The sequence below is a fragment of the Dicentrarchus labrax genome, unplaced genomic scaffold (genome assembly GCF_905237075.1).
Source record: "Dicentrarchus labrax unplaced genomic scaffold, dlabrax2021, whole genome shotgun sequence".
Lineage (NCBI taxonomy): Eukaryota > Metazoa > Chordata > Actinopteri > Moronidae > Dicentrarchus > Dicentrarchus labrax.
The window spans coordinates 2,872,699-2,889,037 of NW_026136711.1; the positions used below are offsets into that span (position 1 = coordinate 2,872,699).

At 38.1% G+C, this 16,339-nt stretch overlaps 2 protein-coding genes across 4 annotated transcripts in view; both read right to left on the minus strand.

The window, feature by feature from the left end:
• tspan13b (tetraspanin 13b) lies at window positions 1–12,486 on the minus strand. Its single transcript, XM_051415409.1, has 6 exons — window positions 12,340–12,486; window positions 8,133–8,300; window positions 7,058–7,138; window positions 3,433–3,546; window positions 2,253–2,363; window positions 1–703 (listed from the first exon to the last, which is right to left on the minus strand). Exons 1-6 carry the CDS (start codon window positions 12,400–12,402, stop codon window positions 629–631), a joined length of 612 nt encoding a protein of 203 aa, XP_051271369.1. The 5' UTR covers window positions 12,403–12,486; the 3' UTR covers window positions 1–628.
• bzw2 (basic leucine zipper and W2 domains 2) overlaps window positions 8,769–16,339 on the minus strand; it is a 25,556-nt gene continuing 17,985 nt past the window's right edge. For 2 of the 3 annotated variants that reach the window (XM_051415376.1, XM_051415375.1), the window contains one exon: window positions 14,912–15,316. In XM_051415376.1, the coding sequence (XP_051271336.1) occupies window positions 15,288–15,316 (29 nt within the window). In that variant the 3' untranslated portion in view covers window positions 14,912–15,287. Of the gene's footprint in view, window positions 11,957–12,339; window positions 12,533–14,911; window positions 15,317–16,339 lie in introns of those variants that run through there. The other variant, XR_007886489.1, reaches the window with a different exon arrangement.

Consider the following 16,339-nt stretch of genomic DNA (forward strand, 5'->3'; position numbering starts at 1 on the left):
TTTATTTTTCTTCCATTAGTGTTTTAATTGTGTTTTACAGTACAAAGGCTCAGATGGGTGCTGTTGCAGTTGTCATACAGTAGCTCATTACAGTATAATTGCAGGAGAGTCATGCAAAAGGCCAAATAGACAGAACACAGCCAAGAGCAAAATAAACTAGTGGTAACAAACACACACACATTCTCATATAAGCAAAAAACACTCCCAGGTTCACACAATATTCACATTTTCCTACATGGTGAAAATAATTTAGTCACTGATATACAGAGCAGTGGCTGACATTATTGCGTTCAGTGGGATTGACTGTTTTATAGAATAAACAAACAACAAAAAAGGGGGGGAAAAAACAGGTCAACATCGGGCAGGCTGAAATATACAGCAGACCGCTGTGAACAATATTCCCTCTTCTTACACCCACATGTGCTCAGTGTATAACTGTTCACCTTGTTCAGTATCAGACACTTTTCTTATGCAGAGCTGTCACACTGCAAGCAACATGTGTTCCTTCACACACTTCACTTGTGAAAACCAAACATGTTATAACAGCATGGCTGCTGCAGTCAGTGGACACACAGGTCAGTCTTGTATTTACAGTTAAAGCCCAGAGGAGGTTCACAGTGGCGCTGTCTCACAGGAAAGCACTGGGGTTTGCTCTGGGGTCCTTCTGGTTCCTGTAGCGATATGTCAGCCACACTCCCAGAATCTGACACAAAGGACACAGTGTGAGACAAACAGTAACATCTGCTCAGGTTTGTGTTAAAGGATATCAAAGAAAAGAGCCAGCTGTTTTAGGAAAATCTATTTATCTATTTGTGAGGTGTTTTTTAAAGATTTCATCTTCAGGAGGAACCAATGGGTTTGGAGCTGAGAAGACAGGAAGTCAGACAGTATTGAGAGATGGAACATGTTTTTTTGTGTCTATTCATGGGATTTGTTGACAAACAGAAACATAGAATAGAAACTTTAAATACTGTAGTAACACAATAATAATGATACTATTACTGCCATCTGCTATTACTACTGATGCTACTATTGCTACAGTTATTGCTACCAGTACCACTACTACTGCTACTACTGCCACTATTTATTTATTAAATATTTTTATTGTTATTATTTGACAGGGACAGCACACAGCTTTAGCTGTACCAGAGTTAGCTATAAACTAGCTTAAAGTTCCTGGTCAGGAAACAGAAAATAACATATCTGTTAAGGGAAATGGATTATACTGATACAACTACCACTACTACTGCCACTATTATTTATTTATATGTTTATTTGACAAGGACAGTGCACAGCCTTAGCTGTAACAGAGTAAGCTATAAGCTGGCTAAAAGTCCCGAACCAGAAATCCGAAAATAACATCTCTGATCGCCTAAGTACCTCACAAAACCCCACTTCAAAAAACCTGAACCATCCCTTTCAAATGAATAGAGTCTGAGGAGCCTCTCTTACTGTAGAGCTGGTTGCAATGCAACAGTGTGTTTGTTTGAGTGTAGAGACAGCCTGCAGGTCCCAGTGCACAGCTCAGCCTGCAGCGAGGCTCGTGATAGTCCTCCTGACTGCTATTACTCCCACTACTGCCGCTGTTTCTACTGTTGTTGCTGCTGCTGTTGCTGCTCACATCACTGTCGCCGGAATAGGGCAGACAACAAGACTTTTTGTCTTTGTCTAGAGTTAGAGTAAAGATGCTCGTATCATATGAAACTAGAGGCATCCATTGTTATTTGTCATGCTAGTTTGAAGAATGGGGCTAAATAACGCTCCACATTTAGTGTAATCTTTTGCAATGAAAAAACTGGCATTGCCATTTTCAAAGGGATTCCTTGACCTCTGACCTCAAGATATCTGAATGAAAATTGGTTCTACTGTTACTTATGAGTCTGCCCTTTACAGACCTTTATGGACCACTTTATACTGATCCCACGTTTTTTGCATACAGTATAAATGTTATTTTTGCCTTGTGTATTTTTATTATTTCTGCGTACTGGGGTTACATTTAATTGTAGTGAGACCATTTTTTAAAACTTGAAACTTGAAACTAAAGGTAGTTGAAAAGAAGTTCACTAGAGTATAACATAATCCAAATCTGGATGCCCTCTCACTTCAAAATTCTGGCACTACTGACTCCCTGTACTATTATTACTGCAACTGCAGCTACTAGTATTACTTATACAAACAGAACTACAACTAATGGTCCTAATGCTAATGTATAGCATCTAACAACCCTCAGTAGTGTTGTAGTTGTGGCTCACCTCGGTGAAGCTGAAAAAGAGTCCGATCCCTCCCACAAAGCGGAGAGCCTCTCCAACATGTGCCTGGATCTTATCTGCACAGGGCCTACACGAGTGGTTGGGGAAACAAGTCTGCAGGAGAACCACAGATACAAAACTTAAAGCAGTTTCTCACACCTTTTACTGCGTCTACCAACTCAGAAAAAATCAGGCTCTCCCAGTACCACCGCTATGACTGACATTAAAATACAGCAGCGTACATAGAGCCTATTCAGCTATGGATAGTTCATGCAGGTTTATTCCAAATAAGAAGATTATTTATTGTTGACTTTTGTTGAATCGTGAATGGAACCAGTTCAAGAACCAGAGCTTATTTTGGTGTAAAAGGGGCCCTCCTGGTCCACACTTCCCTTCCCAATAGCTCCTGTTTGGAGCCATAATTGCAGTGTTTTTGAACCATTCATTTTACCTCCAATTACTATCTTACCATCACACTTTAGCTCCTAAATTATCATGGATGTATGCATGCTACGTGCAAAACATATTTTATATGACAGAAATCTCATAGCTGCAGTAGGCAATTTTTATAAAAATAAAATATTTCCTGAAACTTTCACTATATCCTGACAGTAGTACATATTGTTTTAAGGAGTTCGGTCTAGACCTGCTCCATTTGAAAAGTGTCCTGAAATAACTTCTGTTATGAATTGGCGCCATACAAATAAAATAAAATTGAATTGAATTGAATAGTACATGAGACTCTCATTGGTTGTTTTTGTTCAGGCTCAGTAGATTCTTGCAAATACCATTAGGATCACCAGAACGGGCCAGAGAAACCTGATTTTTTTCACAGATTATCTGTCTCATGTGCCACTGTTAGGATATAGCTAGAGTTTCAGCAATAATGACCAAAACTTACTTCTATAAAAGTTACCTACTGAAGCTTTAATCATATTATATGTTTTAAAACAGATTTATTTCATTTTATAAAAATATTTCAGAAATTCCTCCTTGTACCACTTGAGGCTGCTGAATCACCAGTGGTATAGGCACCATTATATGAGAACCAATGTATTGTGTCATGTTAGAGATTTTTATGATCTCAAATTGAACTTTACTGCTATTCTTCAAATGATTCAATCCTAACAACTGAGAAACCATCAGTCTATTTGAACATGTTGAAATACCGATCCAGACTCACAGCGTCACAGGTGCGGTTGGGGTCCAACTGTTTGAAGCCACAGCAGTTAAGGCTCTTCTCCACATCCCTCTGAGTGCTCTGAGAGTTATTCCAGGCCACCTCCAGCAGGTGATCCTGCAGCACACACACAGCAGCAACACAAAGCATTATTGACAATCAGTCACTACTATTAGTGTAGTTGTTGCTACTGCTGTAGCTGTGCACCTTTGTCTCTGTCTCTGTCCTTCTGTCGTTACCTCTGTCTCTCACCCCAACTGGTCGAGGCAGACGGCCACCCACCTAGAGCCGGTGTCTGTCCTACGTTTCTGCCTCTTAAAAGGAAGTATTTGGTGGTACTGTTGGGTCTCTGTAATTAATGTTTTAAAGAGTTCGGTCTAGACCTGCTCTATTTGAAAAGTGTCCTGAGATAACTTCTGTTGTGAATTGGCGCTATACAAATAAAATTGAATTGAACTGAATTGAATTGACAGCATTTTCAGTTTTTATTCCGAACTGTCTACTGTGTTCAGAAGACATATCGTGAAAGGTCTTTAATCATACAATGGTTAAAAATATTATGGTTAGTTTGGAAGGTATCATTTCACCAAAACATTGGGGGAGAGAACAGCCGTTCTTGAGTTTCAAGTTTATAAATAAAGAATTATTCAAAGCAAACTGAAATCAACTGCATAAAGCAGAATAAAATAAATGTAAAGATCTAGTGTGTAACATTTAGGATGATCTACTGTCAGATATTGAATATAATATTCATAGGTATGTTTTTATTAGTGTATAATCACCTGAAAATAAGAATAGTTGTGTTTTTGTTACCTTAGAATGAGCTGTTTTTATCTACAGACACGGGTTGACTTCCATGGAGTTGAACCACCATGTTTCTACAGTAGCCCAGAAGGGACAAACCAAACACTGGCTCAAAATAGGGGTGTTTGCATTTTTTGCAGCCACTGTAGTTTCTCCTCCGGGCTCGAAAGGGGAGTTTGAAGTGAACTACACTGTTAGATACTACTAAATCCTACACACTTCACCTTTAAAATTATGGTGTTTTTAAAAAAAAAACCGAATTTCTCAGAAATCCTGCTGCTTGACTACCCTCCTCCTCCTTAAACAGAGCACATTCTGAGGCACTCAGTTTTGTCTTGTAATCAGTACACGGTTTCCAAGCTGCCATGTTAGCCATAGACAATAGGCAATAATACAGTGTAGGATGACAAGTAGAAGTTTTTTCAAATAAATAATAATAAATACTGCTGCGCCTGAAAACATTAAATTGCAAGAATTATGAACATTACCCTGCGAATAGAACATCCACTCAGGCATTTTATAATAAAATGCGAGTGGGTTTAGATTATGAGATGCTTGTGTGTTCAAGATGTCACACATTTCAAACTCCACTAAAAAAATAACATTTTTAAAAGTATTTTGAAAGTATATTTTTAACAAAATAAGGGCCTCCAAAAAGCTAGAAACGACACTGATGGCCGGCTTTAAACCGCCAAGTGTGACCGAAGTTTCTTTAAGGGAAAAACTGTGTTGCAGTTATTGGACAGGGTCCCATTTCTCAAGCAGTCTGCTCTACCTTACACACTTGAAATATGGGTAATTTTATATACAGTATGTCTGAGCTCATTATTTGTGAATCATAAGTAGCATTAGAAAGGTGCTGTGAACTTCTGTCTTATTTCTTGTTTGCTGTGTCATCAGGGCTTTAAACAGTGCCCACACATCTAGCAAAGCCACTTCCTGATAAGGGAAGATGATATCCATCGCTGCCAGTGAGCTGCGCTAAACAAGTGCTAATGGATGATGTTCCCTGAGGGGGCTGAGGATTGTGTATGTTGGACAAATTCTTCAAATGGTGACTTCTGGGTAATGCATCACTGTTCTTCTGAGACAGGAATCAAAAGGAGCGGAAAAATGCTCCCTTGGTTGCCCTCTGCACAGAGTAATTTCCTACATGGCCCATTAATAACAATGAATTTATTTATATCCCGCTTGTGATGGATGTACCAGTGACTGAGGATCTGAACTAAAATATTTGGTTAATACCATGTGGTCACATGATATTCTCAGAATTTTCTGAAGCTGAGGGTGGTTGCCCAATGCAGCGAAAAAATAACTGATTTGATATTTAGAATCCAATGTAACCGAAAGAGTCAAGAAAGAGGCCTATCACTTTGGGCTGATGCTTAAAGATAGTTGATTGATGTCTCCTAGCATCTGCTGACGCCCTGGGTATGAGACTTAACAACCAAGTATCTTTCTTGTCTCTGGTTGGTTGTTTTTGTTCAGGCCCGGTGGATTCTTGCAAATACCATTAGGAGCACTAGGAGGAGCCGGAGGAAGCAGATGTTTTTTCATAGATTATCTGTCTCATGTACTACTGTCAGGATATAGTGAACGTTTCATAATGACAAAAAGTATTTATTTTTTAATAAAAGTTACCTACTGCAGCTTTAAGACCCACTGTGCTAGACGTATGCACATAAAATATGGTCTTGATTCCCATATATATGGGTGTGTTTGCAGGGTCAAGAAGTCAATCCAACTAAAGTGATAGAGAAGAATGGCATCTAGCCGTGAAGTTACATCTAACTAAGTTATAAGGAGTTCGGTCTAGACCTGCTCTATTTGAAAAGTGTCCTGAGATAACTTCTGTTATGAATTGGCGCTATACAAATAAAATTGAATTGAATTGAATTGAATTAAGTGAACACCACTCGTGTCTATATTGACAATCTGGGAATGATAACGGGCTGTGAAGTGTGTAGGAAAAACTAGGCTAAAAGGCCCTATCTAGAGCCAGTGTTCGGGTTTTTTCCGTTTTTGGCGACTGTAGAAACTTGGGGGTTCAACATGGCGACAAAAACACAATTCTTACTTTCAGGTACTTACGCACTAATGAAAACCTACCTAGGAATATTATGTTTCATTTCTGACAATAAATCCTCCTAAATGTAACACACTAGTCCTTTAAAGGCATACTATGCAGTTTTCCGGTTTTGTCAAACAGCTACCCCTAGAGTCGCTGCGGAGTACTTGTATTTAACTTTAAAAAGAGTCGTAAATACCTCTCACCAGAGCAGTCTCTATATACGGCTCTGCGTCTCTGCGCTCACGGCCTGATCCCCTCCCCCCTGTATACCGGTACATGTTCAGTAGGATGGAAGTGTCGGACATCGAACAGGCAAAGATAGACTCCGAAGATGTCTACTGACCAGGTAACGTCTGAGTGAATGCCTGCTAGTGTCTTCCATTGAGGCTGCTTCTTATGTCGCTGATGTATGTGACGTCGCACCGTAAAGCAATTTGTGATTCTCGCGAGATTTGGCGGGAAGGCACCTTTCAGACTTGCATTGCTGGTTCTGCCAACAGCGTCCCTCTCCCGCTGTGCCATCGGGATGATTCGCTATACTACGAGTTTGTTTACCATCAAAATGACTTAGAAGCTGTTATATTAAGGTAAAAATCTTGCATAGTGTGCCTTTAATGCTTCTTTCTCAAGTTATTGAAAGTTATCCTACAACAACCTCCCTCTCAAACGATGGATTACGAATGACTGCCAGTCCTTTGATTGTTTAAGATTTCCACCTAAAAGCTGCTTTAATGGAGAAACTGAAGATCTTACCTGTTGCTCCCTGTTAATGGCCAAACAGGCACTGGAGACAGAGAACTGCACGATGAAAACCATGAACAGGATGATCATGTACTGGGCTTCAGTGTCAAGGAACAACAACAAATACACACAGTGTGTTGACACTGGCATTAATAGAATGAAATCTGCAGTTTGTAGGGCTAGAAACAGAGCTGTATGCACTGTCCCCCCATGGCTGACTACAGCATGAAATATGACGCCGCTCTGGATCTTATTGCACATGCATACATGAATGGAAAATGGATTTTCCAAAACACTGAGGTGCAGAGAGCATACTGTGGTAGATTAAAGTCAGCTTGTGGGTCATAAATTCATTACCAAGCCCCTCACCTCTGCAAAAGACACATTCTAACAGATATCTATGGTGTTAATGTAAATATTCAAAAAAAATATCCTTTTTTAGAATTCTTAATGAAAAAAAATATCTATCTATCTATCTATCTATCTATCTATCTATCTATCTATCTATCAAATATCTTGTTAATTCAAAAAATCTGAGCATAATTGTCTTTATTATGAAAGATTATGAATTATGAGAAAATACATCGTTACTTCAGAAGAACAGAGTGGAATAAGATCTCCAAATATTTTTTACAGCGTGAATCAGTAAACATCCAGATATATATACCATATATACCATAACATACTTTACAGAAAACTGCTACAATGTGTTTCATTTCCTCACAAATTTATCAGTACATTTCATACACTATGATTAAGATCTGTGGAATTTGCAATGATGGTTAATATGATTTAAAGGGTAAAACTGGCTTTGCTAATCAAACTAAAATGATCAGAATCAATGTGGTTTGTGCACATATGACCAAAAGAAAAATGAGATTTGGTCACTTTTTCTTGCAGTGTGAATGTAGCCTTAGATTGAGACCAACAACCTTGTGAAGCGTTAACACATAAAAAACGTTTTCAGTGCAATTAAGTGATGAATTCCTTTAAACACAGATCCAGTTCAACCAAATGACATTTTCTGGGTGGCAGTTATATCAAATATACATAAAGACAGCCATAGTATGAGCAGTATGAAGGATACGAAGAAGAGCAGGACCTGGTGATGCTTCATGGCCCCGATGAGTCCGGCGAGGGCCACGAAGAAGAGGAAGACGCCCACACCGATGATGACCCCCACCACCTGGAAACTGGAGACCAAACCGAACCACATCCCCCATGCTGCGATGCCGATCATCAGCAGGCTCACCATCTGCAGGACAGACACATGGACTGAGTCTGGATGCTACCATTATTGTGATCTGTAATATATGTTATCCTTGCAGGAATTTCAAGATTTCAGTATCAAATGAAGGCAATTTCTGTACAAATTGCGGGTGTGAATGCTGGAGGTTGAAAGGCTGATGCTACACTGAATTGCTGACTTTAAATTGTATGAAGAAGCTGCAACTAGTATTCTAGCTGGAAAAGTGGGAAGGAGTCTAATTACTATGACTAGGACTGAAAAGTTGAATACATCTTAAAAGGTATGGATATGAGTTGACAAAAGAGTTTGAAAATTTGAAAAAATACAGTCTTAACATTCTGGTCCATAAGAATGAATGCAAAACAAAGGCTGAACATTGGATGAGTTTTGAGTTGTGATTGTGTTAAAAGTACGTAATAATGTGAAAAAGTTTCTATGTGAATGTATGAATAAGTGGGAAGAGGTTGGAGATAAGTGGATTTGAAGGTCTTTCTAATTGTCTTCTATAAACTTCAATAAAGTTGAATATTTTAAAATGTTGAATGGTATTTGAAAGTTGAATAATATTTATATACAATATCTGAAAGATGTGGAACATTTGAGAGTTTCAATGTTGTTTCTAATGGAAAGATGAATGAGTAGTTATGAATTAAAAAAATGGGGTTGGAAACTGTAAAAATGTGAGAATTATGGACATTCCGTCCATTATTTTAAAGCTGCAGTAGGTAACTTTTATAAAAATAACTTTTTGTCATTATTCCTAAAATTTTCACTGTGTTGTGAAAGTAGTACACAAGACAGATAGTCTGTGAAAAAATCAGGTTCCTCTGGCTCCTCCTAGTGCTCCTAATGGCATTTGCAAGAATTCACAGGGCATGATCGAAAACAACCAATCAGAGCCAAGGAAGATGCTTTGGGTTAGAAGCTTGAAGATAGTTGATTGTTGAGTCTCATTCCCAGGGTACTAAAATATATGATGCCCTGATATGAAACTCAACAATCAGCTATCTTTCTCACTTCTGTTTGGTTGTTTTCATTCAGGCCCGGTGGATCCTAGCAAATGCCATTCAGTTTGTCTCCTGTACTACTGTCAGGGTATAGTAAAAGTTTCAGCAAACATGACAACAAGTTATTTTTATGAAAATGTACCTACTGCAGCTTTAAATGAGGATTTTTCCCCCAGGAAAACCTGGAATGTTTCAGAAAGTGTGAAAGGTATAAATGAGAAAAGTAGTGACACCATTCCCAAGTCACCTGAATATTTTGAAAGTTTCTATTAGTGGTCGACCAATATGGGTTTTTAATGGCCAATATTCAATTCAATTCAATTTCATCTGTATAGCGCCAATTCATAACAGAAGTTATCTCAGGACACTTTTCAAATAGAGCAGGTCTAGACCGAACTCCTTATAACATTATTTACAGAGACCCAACAGTACCACCATGAGCAAGCACTTGGTGACGGCGACAAGGAGGCAGAAACATAGGATAGACCCCTCGGCTCTAGGTGGGTGGTCGTCTGCCTCGACCAGTTGGGGGGGTGTGAGAGAGAGAGAGAGAGAGAGAGAGAGAGAGAGAGAGAGAGAGAGAGAGAGACAGAGAGAGAGACAGAGAGAGAGACAGAGACAAAGCTGCACAGCAACAACAGTAGCAACAACTACACTAATAGTAGTGACTATATAGAATGCCAATATTAAAATTCTATTCTATAGGACATTCAGACATATGTTTACCACACGGCTCCATAACCAAGTTACAGTACAGGGCTCAAAACCCCCTTCCTAAAAAGGGGGAGTGAAAAAAGACAGCTTGCAGATGTGTCTGAAGACATTTTTTGTTTATCAGCCTTGTGAGTACAGTCATTTGCCGATGCCTATTATTTCACAATGCCAAATAATCTGCCTGATTAATTAATTTCGGTTTCTATGTTGCAAAGAACCCCCAGAAAGTTTGTAGAAGAACATATGGGTGTAAATGCTGAAATATGAGGATTAAACCCCAGCAGGAAGACAAACAGCTGGATTAGCTTAATCTCCTATAAATTCTGTCCTAGGTTCTAAATAAGCTTTATTGTGATGTCTTTAAACGCTGTGTGTGTGGACATTGTCCAACAGTCTGAATGATTTAGGAGCACACAGTCAGCTGCTCACTTAAAAAGCATTAAAGTAAAATGTGTCCTTCAGAATCTCTTAATAAATAACAAAATAGCATAACATTAAAATCTTTGAAATCCTCCTCCAGTCAGAAATCAATGTTTCTTCTTGTCCTTACAGTGCGCTGTTTGAATGATGTATGTGCAGAGTTTGACACTAGAAGGATGTTTTCACATTCATCTGTTGAAAGTGGAAAGTTTCTCTGTGCTCACTGAAAATCTGATTTTAAGGGGCGGGGCCTACCAGCAGGAAGTCAGTCCTGGTCCAGTATCAACTTGTACAGTGTGATGTAGAAACTTGAAGCCACCAGTGCACATCCACTGAGAATGGACTTTACAGTGAAGGAGGAGACTTCTTGTGTTCAGCAGGAAAATGTTTGAAATTAACATTTACATATTCAGAGATTCTGGAATTTTAATGAGGTAGAAGGAGTAGATCACTTTTTAAGGATTTTGATGTGGAATTTATACTTTTTTTGTAGAAAAAGCATATCAGACACATTATTGTTCCAAGCAGACTACTTGTATATGTGTCGTTATACATGTCTGGTGGGGATCTTTAAGTAAAGTACCTCAAAATGTACTTAAGTAAAGTACTTAGTTGCTTGATTTAAATGTTCAGATGTTATGTTATTATTTAGTACAGATCATCATCATTCAATCAGATTCATAAACACAGACTGCAATGTATGTTTCTTTCCCTAAATAACAAAAATACACATCCATGTATAGAGGACTATTGTATGATTATTAATCTTTATATCAGGTCACATTAAAAGAGGTATTGTTGGCTATCATCATTCCTTGTGTCCGTACTAAGTTATCCCTTTCATTCCTGAAAGCCCCCTTCCTGTGCAAAAACACATTCTTGACATGAGTTAAAGCTAATAGTTATTCAAATAAAGAGAGTGGTTTCTACCTTTAACATGCTACTAGAGCAATTTAACTTTACACTTTTAAGAAAAGTTTGTAGAAAGATTAAAAAACTAATGGTCAAAACTGCAGCAGAGGCCAAGATATCAAACTGTCTGTTAATGGGACAGTTTACCCCAAAATGAAAAATACATAACACAAGAACATCGTTATTAACTGCTCACAGCAAGGTCTCATATTGGGTAGGCTACCGGGTCATGAATTCTGTAAATAGACATTAGTGTTGAGCTTTCTAAATGTATCTTTTTTGGTGCTTTGAGCACCACGAGCCAGTTTAGACTCAAAGAGAGTCTTAAATTCAATGAAAAAAGTTTGTGGAAATAAAACAGTATATTGATTTCTAATGCCACCTTTATATATTTCTATTCAATGCTTTACTAATGTTCCACAATAATGTTTTTGAGTTTGAATATATTCATTTGGGGGGGTTTCCAAGCAAATATTGATATATGTGAATGTTTCAGATTAAATCAGCACATATTTCTGCCATCCCTTAAAGCCATCCTCTGGACACCCAGTAAATATCCGCCCCTGGTTCAGGTCGTTTCTGCAGCAGGTGTACTCTGCTTGTTGGAACCTGGAGGGGTGATATACACACAGGTCTATAGTTCAAGTTGAGAAAGCAGAAGAGCTATCAGAGGCTGCAGGCAAACGTCCTCTGTACTGCCATAAAATGGATGGAAGAAAATAAAATTTAAAGCTTTAGAAGCTGCACTTTGCAAACATTCCCTCCTTAAAAAGAGACCTTAAAAAGCTATTTCTAATTTGTTTTTATCGGATGGATCCAGTAGAGCATCTGATCGCGGCACAGCAGTGAATAATTGATTATTGACCTCATCGGTGTGTTGTTTACAGCAGCAGGTTTCCTACACTATATTTACACACTCACAGGATGAATAAAACAAGTGTCTGTAGATAAAAGCGCCAGTACAATCATCCATATGGTACATCCATACTCACTACATAGAGGATGTTGAGCGCGCACAGGGAGTGTTTGGAGCAGGTGAATCCAGCGCAACCCATCTTGGTAAACAAATAAATACAACAAATCCTTCAAAACTACAGTTAAATAAATATCTGCATTCCAGAAATAAAAAAGACAAAAATAATTCCCCGCTGGAGTAGATGGTCGCCCAGCAGCAGTAGGTCTAACCTGGAAAGAACCGAGAGTGATGCGTCAATACCAGACAATGCAACAGGCGTAAAGAGGAAGTTAGTTATCAAGCTTTCAAAATAAATGCATGTCATTTGTCACGTGACAGTTTCTATGGTAGTTCCCTTTATGCTCCTTTAAAAAAGTAAAAAATCACAAAAGATGAATGATTCCTAAAATAATCTGTAATCTTTTTACTTTTATGTTTGAAATCAATCTTAAACGTAATCTAACCAATATTGACTAATTTAACTCATTATTTAAGTAACAATGCGTATTAAGTATCAGTCTTCACTTTAACTGATGTGGCATTGATGATATTAGATGCAGGGTCTTTCAGTTTGTATTGGGATTGATTGTCGCCTGAAATCCTATGCTTTAATTTTGAAGGGCGCATTCCACTAAATTTCGGTTTAAACGTAGTCACTTATTTTAGCTTGACGTCTGTTCGGCATATGACTCAGTGAGGGAGGGCTCCAGAGCATCCAGCCCGCTGATTGGCTGCAGTGGGGTTGTGTTATTTCCTCTGAAAATCTTCCAGAAAGAATGGATCAGTAGGCCTACAGTGTGCGGATGAGCAGTCAGGTTACATTACAGCCAGTGTGAGCTGCTGAATCTTCCTGTCTCGTGTTACTCTCACACTTCATATATGATTCATCAGTGACCCTGTTGGTCTGATTGGAGCACAGTTGTTTCTGGGTCACACCAGGACTCTTTAAGTGACAGTCCCTGTTCAGCAGACCCTCACTGCATATCAGCCAAAAAGCCAGAAACATGTTGCAACAGGAAATATTGACCTATGTTATATTGAACACAGTTAACTGTCTGACAAAATGACTGTCAGTTAAATGTGTTCAATATAACAACCACAGTACGATTCAAGGCTATTATAGTTAACTAGAACTAAACTTAAAGGATGAGATGACCCAAACTCACTCAGGAAAACTAATTGAAAGTAAAAATAAAAACTAATGAAAAATTACGATAATAATTCTGGTCACATTAATATATAATGGGGAGGACACGTTCCCCCTCATTATTCAAATACACTCAAAATGCCACCCCCGCCCACCCCCAATATATTAATATATAGCCTATATTAAAAAACGCTATTAGAACCACACACTGCCATCTGATATATTCATGTAATTAGTTATTACTAGACTTAACAAATTGCCATTATCATTACTTCCTGTCCTAGATTGAGACATTGATACAGTGTACTATAGTTCTGTGTGTGGTTTGTCCAAGTGGTGTTACTGTAGAGTCTGTTGCTCGACTGTTGTTGGTACAATCAGTGTCAAATGATGTGCTCTCTCTCTATTTTATTAGCTTCGAATGTATTTAAAAGTGGAAAAACTAGAATGTAATATGATTGTAGGCTATATCACTGTCGATTGTGAGAGTGTTGAAAAATGTTTACCCATACACTCTGACCCATGTGTTCATGAATTTTAAAATATGTTAGAATGGCAGGAAGGGATTTTTTTCTGAGAGGGACCCCTAGACAGATCTTTTTACTCCATACAGTATCAAAATGATTGTCTCATTATGACCACTCTTGAAATACACAGTTGCTTACTTATTCTTTTGGTTTTGTTTTAGTTTTTTTTATTTTTATTTTTGCATTACTTCTATTTTTGATATTATTGTTAGTATTTGATTACGTGCAGTGACACCATCTACCTGTTTAACAGATCAGTGATAATCACTGAGGGAGGTATTAACTGAAACTGACAAAAGTACTAAGATACAGCAAATTTAAAATTCAACCTGGTGAACCAATATATCTAATTTTCACAGCATCAACAATATGTTATTACCGTAGATTAAAACTGCAGTAGGTCATTTTTATAAAATTATGTCATATTTGTTGAAAACGTTCACCACATCCTAACAGTAGTTTATGAGACAGATAATCTGTGAAAAGATCTGGTTCATCTGGCTCCTCCTAGTGCTCCTAATGGTATTTGCAAGAACCCTGAACCAATCAGGTGGGTGTTGAGTCTCATCCCCAGGGCATCGAATACAGATGTTTTGGGACTCTCGGAATGAGACTCAACAATCAACTATCTTCAAGCTTCTGACCCAAAGCATCTTCCTTGGCTCTGATTGGTTGTTTTCGATCATGCCCGGTGGATTCTTGCTGGAGGAGCCAGAGGAACCTGACTTTTTTCACAGGTTATCTGTCTCATGTTCTACTATTAGAACACAGTGAAACTTTCAGCAATAATGACAAAAAGTTATTTTTATAAAAGTTACCTACTGCAGCTTTAAGTTTTGACATCATCATAACCGATGTTGATGACTAGTGAAAAGATCCCTGTCACATCCGCTTTGTGAATGGATTTAATGTGTGAGAATAAACGAGTGTATACATAAACATATAAAACCAGTTTATTCATAAAAAGATGAGAGCATTGCCACGTTAAATACACAGGTGTGCTTAAAACTCACTTGTGTGTGTGTGTGTGTGTGTGTGTGTGTGTGTGTGTGTGTGTGTGTGTGTGTGTGTGTGTGTGAGTGTGTGTACTAAAACAAGTGGTTACTTTTCCTGGACAATGTTATAGATGGAGTCTGTGCTCAGATGGATGGATGTCAATAAGGCCCTCTGGTCCAGTGTTCAGAAACTCTCTGGTTATCTGACGGTGTTTGGCTGCCTCAGGTGGGGAGATGGACTCTACATGTTAACTAGCTGCTACGCTGTCATTCAGGCTACAGGATGCAGACTACAGAAACTCCTACTGCTCCTCCTCTAGCCCTCCTCCCCCTCTGACTCCGACTCTGTGGGCAGGAAGAGAAGAAAGCATGAGACAACGGCTCCACCTGCTGGCTACACTGAGAATTACTATCTCATTTAGGTACATCACTGTCTCACAAAAGAAGAGCCTATGTATGGAAGCTGATTCCTGCCAGGAAAATAAATACTTAGATGATAATATAGGACAATTAGAAATAAAAGTGAGTATCTTTCTGTAAGTAAATTATATTTTTAATATACAACAATGAAACTGTATCACTTGCTCATAATAAATAATAGTAAAAATTATGACTTCAAATCTACTATATAATTTTTTGTAAGTAAAAATTACACTTAACAATAACAATATTATAACTGAGAAATACAATAATCAGAAATCTGATCCTTTAAGTTATAAGAGACTATCATAGTTGTGATTATAACTGGATAAACTGGCAATCTTAATTATGAGAGGTGAATTAATAATTTATTTATTTCAACCAAACCAGAGTTGGTGATTGTTGGAACACTGGAAAAACTAACCAAAACAGTTTTAGTGAGTTTTATTTTGTTTCTGTCCACTTTGAATGAAGTTACAATGTTGGGGTGATCTACAAGATAAAATTACCGTTTTTGTCTATGGAGTCTGGTGGAGAGTCACAGCGATATCGTTAGCTGTTTCTGTTAAACAAAAGGTCTGTCTCTGTAGGGGGCTCTTCCATAAGGTTGTCAGACACTTAGAATATCAATCTGAGCATGTCAGTGGCAAAAACAAGAACTTTTAATGGAAGTACTTTGACTGTACATTTGTCCTAAAAGATTAGCTAACGTTACATAGCAGCTATTTTAACATCTAAGTCTGTGAATTAAGGGTTTATTTTGACCAAACCAGAGTTGGTGATTGTTGGAAAGACTGTGTAAAGACTAACAAAGACAGTGTTGGTGAGTTTTATTTTGTTCCTATCCATTTTTAAGTGTTTTACGATGATCTGCTAGGTAATTGGTAAATGGTAAATGGACCTGTACTTGTATAGCACCTTTCTAGTCTTCCGACCACTCAAAACCCT